Source organism: Arachis hypogaea, chromosome 19, assembly GCF_003086295.3.
Source record: "Arachis hypogaea cultivar Tifrunner chromosome 19, arahy.Tifrunner.gnm2.J5K5, whole genome shotgun sequence".
Taxonomy (NCBI): domain Eukaryota; kingdom Viridiplantae; phylum Streptophyta; class Magnoliopsida; order Fabales; family Fabaceae; genus Arachis; species Arachis hypogaea.
In genome coordinates, this window is record NC_092054.1 from 39,055,360 (window position 1) to 39,070,797 (window position 15,438).

The 15,438-nt window shown below is 34.8% G+C and overlaps 2 protein-coding genes and 1 pseudogene across 2 annotated transcripts; 1 reads left to right on the plus strand and 2 right to left on the minus strand.

The window, feature by feature from the left end:
* The first annotated feature begins 6,242 nt into the window (after positions 1-6,242).
* LOC112779705 (translationally-controlled tumor protein homolog) lies at positions 6,243-8,469 on the plus strand. Its single transcript, XM_025824040.2, has 5 exons — positions 6,243-6,568; positions 7,357-7,430; positions 7,541-7,669; positions 7,769-7,926; positions 8,170-8,469. Exons 1-5 carry the CDS (start codon positions 6,541-6,543, stop codon positions 8,285-8,287), a joined length of 507 nt encoding a protein of 168 aa, XP_025679825.1. The 5' UTR covers positions 6,243-6,540; the 3' UTR covers positions 8,288-8,469.
* Positions 8,470-8,855: 386 nt separating this feature from the next.
* LOC112779706 (ATP-dependent DNA helicase Q-like SIM) lies at positions 8,856-14,371 on the minus strand (annotated as a pseudogene).
* LOC140173102 (ATP-dependent DNA helicase Q-like SIM) lies at positions 13,829-15,418 on the minus strand. The gene is made up of 4 exons (XM_072227412.1): positions 15,168-15,418; positions 14,325-14,906; positions 14,063-14,239; positions 13,829-13,939 (listed from the first exon to the last, which is right to left on the minus strand). Exon 2 carries the CDS (start codon positions 14,896-14,898, stop codon positions 14,449-14,451), a length of 450 nt encoding a protein of 149 aa, XP_072083513.1. The 5' UTR covers positions 14,899-14,906; positions 15,168-15,418; the 3' UTR covers positions 13,829-13,939; positions 14,063-14,239; positions 14,325-14,448.
* Between the last annotated feature and the right edge of the window lie 20 nt (positions 15,419-15,438).

Consider the following 15,438-nt stretch of genomic DNA (forward strand, 5'->3'; position numbering starts at 1 on the left):
GTATAATATCATTTTAGGTTTTAAAATTAGATATTAGAATATAGTACTCCTAAATTAGTCTCGAATATCAAGTCCTCCCCTCTCAAAAGAGATCAATAGGGAGTTGGAGTTCCTTTGAGCCGATTGCATGGCTACTGGCTTAAGCTTTAATTTGGTATGGCAAGTTGGCAACCTATGGAGGTGTGATTAAGGCTTGCTTTAGTAGAATTTTTTGAAAAAGTGTTTGTGTTTTTTAAAAGTATAAGTATTTTATTTTATGTTTGGTAAATTAAAAAATACATATATTTGTGTTTGCAGTTTTTAAAAATATTACTTAAGAAAAAAATTTTTAAATTTGACTTATATTTATTAAAATTAAAATGTTTAATATAATCTCATATATTAATTAATAAGATTTAGCTAACATGTACTCTTAGTGCATATAATAAGCTTACTATTAGTAAAAAAATTTAAATGTTTTTATTTAATAAATATAAAACAAATGCCTTGAAAACTTAAATCTTTTATATTTTCAATAAAAGCTTTTTACTTTTTTGTAATCTTAATATGTATCATGCTAACTAAACCCTTATGATCCAAATTTAATTACATTAATGCCTATTATAGTATTTTTAAATTTTAAAAGTTAGTTTAGCAAATGTATTTGTTGATGCTTGTGCTTATTAAAAGTCATTTTAATTTAATTTACCAAATATAAATACTACAACTTTTAAAAATTATCTTTTAAAAATTAATTTTTATAAGCTACTTTTCACACTACAAGAAAAACGCTAAGAACCGTCGAACTTAGCGTCGAATTTGATGAGGAATTTGTCATATCAAATTATTACTGGCAGATAGTCGTTTTCGACGGTAAATTCGCCAATAACTTTTGGCAAGAAACCACAACAAATAGATGCCAAACTTTACCATCGAAAAAATCCGACGGTAGACACATTTAATGGTGCGTTTTGGTGATCTACATCTCATTACCATTGGAAATATCCGCCAGTAAATCCGATGGTAACCGTACCCTAAATTGGAACCGCGAACCCACCCCTCCTTCATTTCGAATTCACTCTATCTCTCTCCCCCACCCCCTCTTCCCCTTCATGTCGAGCCAGTCCCCAGCACCACCACCACCTACAATCACCATCGTTATCGGGATCGTTATCGGGCTGCCGTTCACCAGTCGCCATTGTCACCCTTTTTTTTTGTCTTCTCCCTCTGAACCAGAATAGAACTGATGCAGAGTGACGCTCCAACCACTGTGTTCCCCTACTAGCGAGCCCTGTCAGTTGCGACGACCAACTATTCGCCACACTAGCTCCGGCGACATCACAGCGCTTGAGCACCCCTTCATTCTTCTCTGTTTTTCCTGTCTCTGCTTTCAGGTTCTTGATTAAAATTTCTTCTAATTTCTGTTAAGTTAATTTTAATTTTATTAGTTGGTTTGATTTTAGTAGTTAATTAGTTAGCTTAATTTACGATTTAGTGGATTTTAGGTGGTTAGGATATGTTAGTTTAGTTTATTGGATTCTGATTTTAGTTGAAAATGTTTGGAATTCTTGAGTTGTTGATTGAATTGCTAAAAATTGCTGCTGAGATTGGTTGAAACTTGCTTGATGGTGTGAAAATTCACTATTTCACTACCGATTTTGATGAATTGTGATGCTGAAATTATCTGGATGATGTTTAACTCTTACCTGTTTGATTGTTGGAACTCTTTTGATTGTTTGGATAATTGTGAACTCCCTGCGTTAAGATTATTTTTGCTGAAAAGTTGATGCTAGACTTGTCTACATTATGCTTGATTGTTTTAAGAATTGATTGTTGGTGTTGTGATTCACTAGTTCATTGTTGATTTTGCCGAAAGATTGTTGTTGGAATTATGTTGAATATGCTAGGATATTATGCCCGTTTCATTTGAGCTTGGAACAATGAATGTTTGTTAGCTAGTTGATGTGCTGTTGATTTTTTGTCATTCTTGGTAACCTAATGTTGAAAGCATGCTTGTTTTGTTGAAAAACTGTTAAGAATTAGATTGAATAACGTTAATCTAAATTTGGTCATCAATTACTTCTTGCTTGCATTGATTGTGCATGTTTGTGTTTGCGCATCCCATGTGTTGTCCATATGCCTCAAAGAGCTTTTTATTGCAAATTTTGATCCATTTCTTAAAATTAATGCTTGTTTTAACATCTTTATTATTCTTATGCTAAACTAACAAAAACACTTATTCATTCTAATGTAATTATTTTGAAGCTAAAATACTATGTAATTTCCTTTTTTTAAATTTACTAAACTAAAATACTTTTAGAATTATTTGTTATTTCTTGAGTTTCTTCTTATGCTATATTTATTGGTGTTTGTTGTGGTATTAATATGTTACTAATATGTTTGCTGTACAGACATGACGACAGGTAATAAAAGTAGGTCGAGTGGGTCATCACATGGTCGTGGTAAAGGGCGGGATTCTACCGAATCCCCCAAGGCTGCCCAGTCATCGCCTTCTACCCCGGCTACCCCGTCGACCCCTGTGACATCACAGGCGAGTCCATCGAACCAGCAATTCATTATGGTCCAAAACCCGAACTGGGTGCCTCTTATTGCTACGCCCCCTCTGCAAATGCGACGACAACAGAGTCGCGGGGGGTGATTCCTTCAATGTCCCCGAGCAGGATGCCACTCCACCACCAACCATCATCCAGCTAAGGATTTGGCCCGATGGTATGCAGTTGTCAGTTTAATTTTTTAATATTAAGTTTGTTTTTGTCAAGTTTGTTTATCTTAAATTTGTTTATCTTATGTGTTTGTTAATGTGAGATTTTTCTCTAACAAGTTTGCACTAAACCCCAATGCCTGCACATAGAAGATTACTGAGGTCATTAAGTCTATGTACGACCACCCATGGCCGACCTACACGTAGATCGCAGTTAATGTGAGAGAGTGGTGGTTTCAGACGTAGGTGGTAAGAACCCAATTTCGTTTGAATTACTTAACTATATAAGAGCTGTATTTCATTCTGACTAACTAATCTTGGTGAATCTCTTTGTGCAGTTGAAATTCATATGGGATACAGAAGACAATGTCATGATAAGGAAGACCTATGACCACTGCGCCACCAAGCGGTTTCAGTAGATGATGAGCGACGTTCATTAGGGGAAGCACAACTTGACGAGGTGGATCCGTCCAAACATCAAGCGTGACTTGAAGGCTTATTTTAGAGATAACGAGGGGTTCAAGCATCGCTGTCTGACGAACGTCGCTAACAGAGCTTCGCCCAGGTCGTCTAGGTATACGGATGGGTCGGCGACCTTCATGAAGACGAAGACTAGACTGGTAAGAATTTTGGCATTATTTACTATTTTAGTAGTTAGTTGAATTAGTTTTTTACTTTCCTTTTTATTATCAATTTAACTAATTAATTAGTAGAGTAAATGTCAGTTTAATATCATTGTTTTAGTAGATTTAGGTGGTTATGATAGGTTAGAATATGTTAGATTAAGCTCTGAGATTGTTAGAAAATATTGGATGGAACCCTTCAAGGGTGGCTAACTCTGAATTTTAAGGGAGACTCTGCCAAAATTTTCATAATATTTTCAGTGAAATAAAAAAAATTATGTTTTCGAAATTACACTTAAGATTTTGGTCCATTCTTATATTTGTCTGTCATTCATTAATTTGTTCGTTTATTTTGTTGGTTGATTGATATATTAATTTGTAGTCTAAGTCACTGGAGTGTGAGATGACACTAGCGAAGACCTTCAAGTATACCCATACTTTGAAGGCAAACAAGGAGAGATTTGCCGACGAGCAGTCTGCAGCCGATTATGTGAGTTTAAATGAATCCTAAGTTTCCACTTTATTTGGTTTAAAGTCAATTATTTAACTATTATCCTAATACTAACATGTGTGACGCAAGAGAAGTACACACAGAGGTTGGAAGTTGTCGACTTGAGGGAGGAGGTGCAGAAGCTAACACAGGAGCTTCACCAGCAGGCAAAGCAGTCTGAGCAGAGGTATCGAGAGATTCTTGCACGCGTTGTCGTCAGCTCCGACTTGACGGAGAAGCTAGAGTAGCTCGATCGGTTGTGACAATAAATAGAGGAGTACAACCAGCAGATGTGCACTGGAGGCAGCAGTATTGCTACCGGTTCCAGTGGCGACACTGCTGGTGGGATACCGACGGCAGCACCTCCTTCGCCGCCTCAGCAGGGAAACCACGATGCCGCCACCGCCGACGAAGATTACAGGGATCTGTAGGATTTAAGGTTTTACGCATTTTTCTTTGTCTTTACTTCATCGTATTATACATTTATGACATTTTACTTCATTCAAACAAATTATTTTTTAATAAAATTATGTCTTGATTTCTGGCGACGTTAAATTTCTGCTAACAATTGTATTAACGAGAGTCTCCTAATTGTGGCTTACCTGTGCCAAAAAAATTAGGGTTATAAATTTAACATTACCATCGGATTTAACGTTGGCGATATCCGATGGTAACTTTGGCACCTAAACACGTGAAATGGCGCTAACGTTACCGTCGGATGGCTCTGACGGTAACCATCAACACAAATTTGACAAACCATTGAAAAAGACCGACGGTAACTCTCCCCGTAATTAGCATTAGACAAGACAAATTTGTCGGTAAGTTGTTTCCGGTCAACCCAAGAATAACGCTAAATTCGACGGTAATCTTTTTGTCGGCGGATTTATTTGGTGAATCTGACGATACTCAACATTTTTTTATAGTATCAAAAGTAAAATTACCAAACTAAGCCTAGCGAACATAAATATCAAGAATAGCTTTTTCTTTTGATAATTGCAAAATTTGTTAAATCATTTAAACAATTCCCTTTTCTTTAAACTAATTTTTAATTTTGAATTATTTTATCAAATCAAACTTTCGTAGCCTTATTTATTGGTATTTAGTTTTTTTTTAATCAATTTGATAAGTTAAATAATTAATTTTCAAAAAACTTTTTTTTTCAAAAATTTTCAAATATTCCTCTAATCATTTTTTATTAAAATTAACTGATTTATAGAAAATTAATGAATAACTCTATATAGATTTTAAAAACACAAGGGAGTCAAAGTAATTTTGAGTAATATAATCTAAACAATATTTATTTTATTATAATCCATTTTGATATAAAAATTGCTAAACATAAATCACATTAACACAAACTTACTTTTTATCAAAATCAAGTTTGCAAAATCAATTTTATGCAAACTCCCATTTACAAACTGTAATCCAAACACACACTAAGTAGTTGAATTTCAACAAAAAACTTTCAACTTATTTTCATTTTTTTGTCACCTTAGAAAAGATTTAACCGCTATATTTAATTTAAATCAAAATTAAATATCATTCGCGTTTTCTTAAAGAAAATAAATCGATGATCATCCAATCTAATAATAATAAGCAATAACAACGGTAGATGAATTTAAATTTACAATTACCAACGCAAGTTGGTATTGATAGATGAGGGTCTGTGTCCTTTAACTATCTCTTTTGAGTTCGATACTCACCGGAGGATGAAAATAGAACTTACTTACTTAGGAAGGTTGCCCACTTTATATGCCTCTACAATATCCAAAAAATTAGTCATTAGACTTTCGACTTGATAGATATCTTAGTGCAAACAAAAAAAAATTTACAATTTTAATATAAGAATAAATAATAATTTTTAATTATAAAAAATTTAAGTATGGACAAATTTACTCATAAAAAAATAAAATCAATACTATACTTAAAAAAGATATATTTTAATTAACAAAATTAATCAAAACCTAAAAAATAATTTAAAATTTTTAAATTACCCTTTCTAACATTTCACCATCAATCTCACACAATTTTACAACCTCTCTTCTTCTCCTTCCACTGTCATCATAACACCCACTCTTGACACCAACACCAAACATCGGGCCACCACCATTATACCATTTTAATTGAGAATTTTTTATTGTACCAACTATTCTAGAGACAAGGCTTGTTGACATTAAAATTTATCTTTTATTTTTTTTTTATTTTTTTTTTTACCAAAAATAGGAGACTCGAACCCGCAACCTCTTAATTGAGTATGGAGAGACTATGCCATTTGAGCTATTACTCGTTGGCAAATTTATCTTTTATTAGTATAATATTAGTTTTATTTTTTTATGAATATATTTATTAATGTTTAAATCTTTTAATAATTAAAAATAATTATTTATTCTATATTTATAAGAGAAGTTCTTTGGTACCTATAATTTTTGTACCTAAATTAGTTAAAATATAGAGATTAAAAAAAAGATAGAACTTACTCTTTTATTTTTAGATTTTATATCTAAAATTTAGGCACAATAAAAAGTACCATATTATGATCTAATACTTTAGTGAGAATAAAAAGGGAAATATTTTCGGAGCCCTAAATATCAGGAAACCCTAACACTCTATAAAAGCTCACCGTCACTCGTTGTTCTTACTCAAGTCTTTGGAATCTCTCGCGGCTCGGCTCTGCTCTTCTCTTCTCGTTTCTTCGATCTTAGAAGTTAGAACAAAGAACTGCAACCATGCTGGTTTACCAGGATCTTCTTACAGGTGAAAAGCTTTCACCTTTTTCTGTTATATTTATTTTCTATTTTTATTTTTATTCCTTTGCTATGTGTGTGGTTTAAGATCTCAGTTGTTGTATGTTTTTATGAAAGAGGATCGAAACTTGTTAAATGAAGTAAATTTCGTGTTATGTTTGGTAGAATATGTAGTTCTTAGGATCCACTTTCGTTGAATCTGCTATTCCTTTAATAAACTCTGTGATAAAGTTTTCCCGGGTTTATGTTCTTGCCCCAATAAACTCTGCTTATGATAAGTCGTTTTAATTAATAATTATTAAGGTTGTTTGCTATTATTATTTTTTTCTATATGAGATTATAATTTTCTGTCTGTATCTCTGGGTTATCCTTTTCTTGCTGTGATTATCTCAGATTCTAAATCTTTTCTGATTTTCTTTAAGGAAAAGTCTAGGGCGCCAGCAATTTTGTTAAATTCTGGCCAGCATGTAGCCAGCAAAACAAAGTGAGCCATTGGATGAAATCTCACACCAATCTCGCACTATTAAAACCATCATTGATGGCTATTTGATGGCTTCAAATCACAAAAATTGCTGGCCCCTAGCATTCCTCTTTTTTTTAATCAGTCTGGTTGTTGATCAGTTAGATCATCATGCAATTAAGTGGTCCTCACTATCAATGTAATTATGCTTTTGCAAATTGATTGATTAATTAATTAATTAATTAATTAATTGTGAAAGTGAGTTAATACGGTTGATCTGATGGTAATAGTTAAGTGCTTGAACTCGTCTAACTTGGATTTCTTGATGAATGTTTTAGGCGATGAACTTCTCTCTGACTCGTTCCCTTACAAGGAAATTGAGAATGGAATCCTCTGGGAAGTTGAAGGAAAGGTTAGGAAATAGGAACTCTTTATATTCTGGAATCTTTGTTTCCTTTTCAGGGTTTGTTTTTTCGTTTGTTAAGTGTTGATGAGTTAATTGTGTAATGTGGGTTTTGGCAGTGGGTTGTTCAAGGAGCAATTGATGTAGATATTGGTGCTAACCCTTCCGCAGAAGGCGGAGAAGAGGATGAGGGTGTCGATGATCAAGCTGTCAAAGTAGTTGATATTGTTGATACTTTTAGGCTTCAGGTCAGGCATATATATATAAGAAAAAACCATCTTTGGATACTTCGCTATGCAAATATTTTTTTTATCTTAATTTACGTGTATTTTGTTCAATTTTTACAGGAGCAACCAGCTTTTGATAAGAAACAATTTGTTACTTTCATGAAGAGATACATTAAGTTGCTGACAGCCAAATTAGAGCCAGAGAAGCAAGAGCACTTCAAGAAGAACATTGAGGGAGCAACTAAGTTCCTCCTCTCAAAGCTCAGTGATCTTCAATTGTAGGTTCTTCCCCAATCTAATTACATTATCCTACTCCTTCAATTTTATAATAAATTACACTCACCTCTCTTGAGCTTTAAGTCATATAACCGTCTACATTAATCTTGTCTTGAGATTTATGTGATACTGTGGTAATACATTTGATACCATTATGTCTTGTGGAATGTGACACTAATGGGACAAATCATGTGGTAGCTTGGGTAAGCTAACTAATGCTAATTGATTGCGTATCAATGTTGCAGTTTTGTTGGGGAGAGCATGCACGATGATGGAAGCCTGGTGTTTGCATATTACAAGGAAGGTGCAACTGATCCAACTTTTCTCTACTTTGCTCATGGATTGAAGGAAGTCAAGTGTTAAGCACCTGGTTCCGAGACTATGTATCGGTTTGCAGGCGCATTAGTTATATGAAGATCTCTTATATTTGAGCTAGATAAAAAAAATCTTCATAATTTAGTCTGTTGTGTTTTTGGGATTTGGTATTCTTTAGTAATTGACATTGAGTGTTCATTGTTATGTTATAAGGAGAGCTTTGTTTCCAAGATTTTGCTTTCAAACATGTTTTCCTATATTTATTTTTAGAGGAGTGTGTTATCGCAAAATAATTTAATTTAATTCTCAACTCAATAAAGATATAAATAAACAAGGATAAAATTGTCATGTCAAAATCAGTTATTTTTAGTTTCTGAAGTTTTTTCCTACAAAATTGGAAAAAACGAAGGACCGTTTTGGTCGACCGTAAAACTATTATGTATATACTCCCCATTCAAGCCAGGGAAAAACATTAAAATTTATCCAACCACGGTTTTGTATGGTCCCATGAGATTTGACAAGAATTATCCACCCTATGTTAGCTGGAAATACCGAAATAGTGCTGGAACTATAAGAGAAAAAACCACATGTATAAAGAATAAATATAGAGCACTTATTCAACTACTATTCATAAATGCATCACTTAAACTACTAACCACTATCTAACAATCTCAACACATTTCAACACCCCCTCATGGAGGACATACATAGAAAAAGATATCCTGATTATTGGATTAACAGCAATCCATTTGTTGTGATCAGTGATTGAAGACAAAGATCTGAACCAGTGGGTTCTCAGTTCCCTAATATGTGGTTTTCTTCCACAGATAAGCAAGAATAGTAACCATTAAATTATATCTCTGATCCAGACTCCATAATTATCCTTGAAGAAATTGCAATGACCATGAATAATTCACTTCTTATGTCAGAGTAAATTGTATGTTAATGTTAGAATAACCGCACACGATAGCCTCATGAATCACTTATATTTTGTGAGTTTTGCTTCAAGTCTTCCGCGAGAAGTCCTCATATCGTGTTTCATTTTATTGGCTTTTCTCTTTTGATGTTTCCTGGGACTTCTCAGCGTCTCTGGCTTTTTATTGACTTGCATTCTTTCCAGACGCTGGCGACGGATTTCAGGATCAGCCCAACCTTTACCCCATTCAGAGAATGAGGAATATGGTTTGTGAGTTTTCGCTGCAAGCAACATATCTGCCTCTGGGTAAACATAGAAAGCTTCTTCACTCATGGACCTGATAAATTCCAATCCCAATTTTGTTGGCTCCGGAAATTTTATCTGAACATGGGTCTGCGACGAGATAAAAACCACAGTTGAATTACTAATTTACAGTCACAGCTAATGACGGCATGCATGTAACAAGACAGCGCATGAATGGTAACATGAGGACACACCATAATGTTTTATTTCCTCCTTGTATTCAATGCTTATGAGTATGGTTTATATTTCTTAACCTTTTTAAGTTTTGAAGCACAAACCAACACTCAATCATGCAATATGATGCAACGCAAATTAGATAAGGACATATTATTAGACCGTAGAAACAAAACAATACCTTGTCATCTCCCTCCCTGATGTATCCTTTAGCTTCCAAAATCCGAGAGAGACCTCTCCACAATAATATATCAGTGTTTAGAAACTTTTGAGACTGCATATATGCATAATATGAAAACAATTCACATCAATTTACAGCAACATAGAACATCAGGCAAAACAGCAAAATGGGGATAAAGATTACAATTATATGTGGGTTCACCTGCTCCCGTATCTTTCCGACAATATTCTTAAGGCGCGACCTCTCTCCATGTCTTCCATATCCATATTCAAAATGTATATCATCATCATATGAAACATCCATGGAATAACTACATGCCTGACAAATCGACAACCATCATGCTTTAGTTCCTTTTCGCTGATGACATCGAATGTAGAAAACATAATTTCTGGACCGTAACAATTTCATATATACCAAGCGTTGGATCCAAAAGTTCACTTTCAAGACCAAAGCTATTAAAAGTAAATACAAAAAGTGCAGAAAACAGAGCATTTATGAAATTTATTTTATCCTATTGAAATTCAACGAGAGATAGAGATACATAGAACATGTGTAAGATGGTGCTAAGGTCCACATATCCGGAAAATACTAACAATACTACAATGTAATTCATTTTTGAGAATTAATTGCAAGTTTACTTGGTGAAATGGAAACTACTTGACATACATGACTAGCAGCAATAGTTTGTAGTAATATACACGCCTCGTCTTTCATATTCTGCCTTTGAGGCGGTCCATCAACACACACATCACATCTACATGAAACAGGGTGCATCAAGACAGTGACAACAGCATTAATCAGCAACTCAAAAGATTCAGCATCCTATCAGTCAACACAGCCGTAGCATAATTAGATCGCAACACCACATAATTACCACAACAAATGAATATACAAAGAGAATAAATAAGATATCAAATTACTAGATATTGGTAGAATTTGAAATACATATGCTACAGGATCCATATGGCACTGAGGCCAGAATTTACATACAAGAGACATTTTCTATGACTGAATTCCTCTCCAAAGTATTCCACAAGTGTCTTTGCTCGACAGCATGACGTGTTCATTCCGTATCTGGACAATATACCACAAGATTATGTACCATAACTACAAGAAAAAAATAATAGAGGTGTATGCATCAAAACAAACCTGAAACAGTCAGACAACATGATATATGCTTGTTTTGTCTGATATTCACTTCTTCAAGTAGGCAAAAGTGATGGAACTCTCGCTAGGTTTGCAAATAGAACTGGAAGTGCAGTAGGAGCAAGAAATGTAAGAGAAAAAAGAGAGTGGGGGCTTGAGAAATGGCTAAGTGGTGAAAAAGAATGAATCAGTAAGCAACCTACTAATTCAGTGCGAGTCAAGGGAATACGAGTAGATTTGAACAGAAAGCTAGGAATGAAACTTGCATCATGAGATAAAAATTGCCTCTATAATGATTAAACTTACTGCAGTCTGCTAATTTCCCATCTCGACCAGCCCGACCAGCTTCTTGGTAGTAGGCTTTCAAACTCTGATCAAATTACATATTCAATAGTTTTAGATATCTCCATAAAAAATGAAATCAAGGGTGCATGGAATGAACACAGATACAGATAAATTTTTGACAAAGAGACCTGTGGCCAACCATAGTGGATGATTCTTCTGACATTTGGCTTGTCAATCCCCATGCCAAATGCTATTGTTGCAACAACAACCTGAAAATGATAAACATAAATGCATTCCTGTCATTTGGAAAACCTTATTATGGTTCCCTATAAACCAATGAAGTAAAGGTGAAAAGGAAGAGTGATTGGTAGCAAACATAGAGAATACGGGTAAAATTAATTCAAATCCATGGCTTCATATCACCAAAATTATAAGAAACTTGATCCTTTAATTATTATTTTGGTATATAATGTAACTTAAGCAATAACAAGATCATTACAAAGAAACAGTCATGCTTTGATGCATAACAGGTTTGGCAGGATTTCAAAGAGCCAAAGTTGCAAAATCTTATAAAAGAAAGGACTAGACATGTATATAAATAGAAGTGTTTATGCATGAAAATAAGTCAAACTCATGAACCATCCAAATCCGACATAACAAGCTAAAAGAAAATACTTGTGTTTTATTGATTGTGTTCCATGCAGTTGTTTCTGGATTTTCATAACAATGGTGCAAATGGCACCACACTATCACTGAGACAAGAAAATTAAAATAATACTGTAACTTAATTTCTGAAGTCTTTGTCACATCATATTTTAAAATTAACAAATGATTACGATAACTGATAACTGGCAACCTGAATTCAAATATAAAACACTATTCATTTGCCTTCATAAAAATTTTGAAGTCAGACATCTATTATTGTTCTGTCAGATTCAAGATCCATACCTCTATGGTATTTTCATGAAATTCTTTGTGAACCCTTCTTAGATGTGATTTGGGCAGCTGGAGATAGAAATTCAGCTCATAAATTAGTTTCACATCCAACAGATAACATAATTCAAATCTTGATAGTTGAACATGCAGCAAAAATTTATAAGAGAATAATGTAAAACTAGCTACCAAGCTCGTTTCAATGAATTCCACAGTAGAGCCTAGAAACCAATTAAGAATAACAGGTAATTAAATTATTCTTCTCCCTATAGTGAATAGGAGACATCCGTTGGAAATTATGCACTGTACTTCATTGTGTTTAAAACATGATCAACATGATAAAGTCCAATTGATTAAAAATTAAATTTTTAAATGACCATCTACTTAAACAAGATTGAGTATAATCCCATACCGCTGCATTATAGGCAGCAGCCTTCACGCCAAACTTGCATAGATACTTTGCAATTTTCAGCGTTTCTTTTCTCGTTGGTACATATATGATTGCCGGTCCTTGCTCCAAAGGACCTTTAAGTAATTTCAGACTTCCTTCTGGTTCCTTGGGTGGATAATCTATCTCAGATAACTCCCAGTCCTTCGAAGGAGATTGTGCACAAAATTCACCACAAGTAACTGCATTAATAAATTAAAAAAAAAAAAAAAAAAAACAAATTGAGAGTCACAAATGTTCAATGAGATTGAAGTTCTTCACCACTGGCACTGAAATTGCTTTCAGTTTTATGCTAAATATGAACAATAACTCCAAAGTAAAAAAATGGCCAGAAAGTGTAATACCATCCCAATCATCCACGCTTTGACAGTCATCGTTGTCATTTTCCAGAAACTCGACAGACAACTCTTTTCCCTTTACAAGATTGTCTGTGTTTCCTGAGCGCATTACATTAACATCTCTGCCACCATAATTATCATGGTTGTCATCCACATCATAAGGAGAAACATCATCATTATTAGAGATTCTACCAGCACCAGAGCTGCTGGAAACATCATCCGAGTCCTTTGAGATGAAAGACTTTTTATTTTTATTGGAATTTAGCTTGCTACCATATACTTTAATCAATTCATGAAAATCTTTCTCGTAAAAGGCTTGTGAAGTTCCACTATGCTTTACCTGTTTGAAGCCACAATGAATCTTAAGTATATATAGACTATAGTAACAAGTTATAAGCGGATGCTCGCATGAAAGTTATAAACATAAAACTCACCATGAAGCGTAAATTAGATTGAAAGAAAGATGTAAGCACAACAATTGTTTCCTTTGACATGCGTAATGATTTTAAAATATCTTCTTGAACTCTGTGTGTAGCTGTAGCTGTCAAGGCCATCAAAGGTATGTCAAATTCCAGGAATTTAAGTTTGCTGGTACCGAAATTTTCCCTCAGCACAGATAATCGGCTGAAACAAGTGAAAGACATTTTATGTATAGGTCATACTTCTGACAGCAGAATAAAGGCATTTAAGAAATCATGAAGGTATGCAGGAAACAAAGAACAAACGTGACGATTAAGATAATCAGTCAAATTAATCTAACAATTGATCATTGATCTTTAATCTTTGTTTCTATCCAATTCATTTCCAGCATAGAGAATCCTAAAATAAAAATAAATAAATAAAAGAAGCAGCAAACAGAGGATACCTATAGTCTGGACGGAAATCATGACCCCATTTGGAAACACAATGCACCTCATCAATTGCAAACAATGCAATACCATGACTTTCTGCAAGCTTCTGCAGCGGTTGTATTAGTCTACATGGGATTGCATTGCAATTAGAACATAATAAAGAATGAAAAGACAAACAAAAATGAAGACTTCAACAGATACTTAATGAGCTTCTCAAAGACCCCAAACATATATTATGCTGTACATGCCTCTCATTGCTTTCTTTTCAACAGTATTGTCAGGTTGCCCAGACCCAAGAAAGCAAGCGCTGACTCCATGTCTTGCTAGCTTTAAGCATTGATCATGCATCAAGCTTATTAATGGCGATATCACAACCACCACTTTCCCAGTTAACAATGCAGGAACCTGAAAGCACAATGATTTCCCTGCAAAAACATCCCCATAAATGCAAGTACAACATAGAAATTTAGCAAGCAACACAGAAGGGACAGTTAGAGCTAAAGAATGAACCAGATCCTGTTGCAGCAAGGACAAGGCAGTCCTTATGAGCTGCCCATGCGTTCAGCGCTTCCTTCTGAAAACTCTTCAAACACAAAATCCCAAAATGCTTCTGTAAGAGACCACCAACTCTCGTCTACCAATCAGACATAACAACCAAATTTTCCATTGGACCAGTTACAATTTGCCCCGGCACCACGGTCACATCATCAGGCATTTCAGAGATAGGCTCATCGTGCTCATTCACCATTTCTAGATCAACAATTGCCACATCATGTATCTTATCATTGGAATGAAAATGGTCTAATATGCTCGACTGCCGAACTTGGCTGGTCGAGGACAAAGCTTTTCTCTTGAGAGCTTTTCCATGAGGAGCACGAAATTTTGAAGGCTGCATGGTGGTAGTGGAAGCTTTGGAGCTAGTTGTAGCTCTACCACTACCACTACCAGCCGTCAAGATATGCTCCACAACATTGGGAATAGACAAACCAACTGTTTTGATGGCTTCTACAATGCTGGAATACTCAAAACCCATTTCAAGCATTTCCACAAGCACTTGGTCGAAGGATAAGTTACTGGCACCCATTTCATACCCTGGGAATAGCAAGCATTAACAAACTTGTGTAGCGAATAAAAAATTGAAAAATAGAAGTAAATGGGAAGTAATTAGAGATGAAAAAGATCCGATCTTCACAAGAATTGACATGAAATGGCATTATGAATTTTCTGCTGCGCTTGGTGATGGCAAACGCAAAAGACGAAAACTTGGGCACAGGGGCCACATTGAATAAAGGAAACAGCAGAACGGAGAAAAGTAATGCATGAAATTGAAGGAATTGAGGTCAGTGAAGTTACCTGAAGAAATTATCTTCTGAATTCTTCGTCAGGAACCGCGCCAAATGGTATTTTGCATTGTTCTGAAAATTGGATCGGACCGGACGGTCGAACCGGGACCCGGTAATAAAAACGGTTCGAACTGCTGTCAATAACAGCTAATTAAAGAATCGTTCGAAAACCGTCAGTCGAAAACCGGCCGGTTGGACTGGGCCGATGACCGGCCGGTTTTAAAAAAACGGCACCGTTTTATGTTTAAAAAAAAAAAAAAAAAACCAAAAGCCAGTTGTGA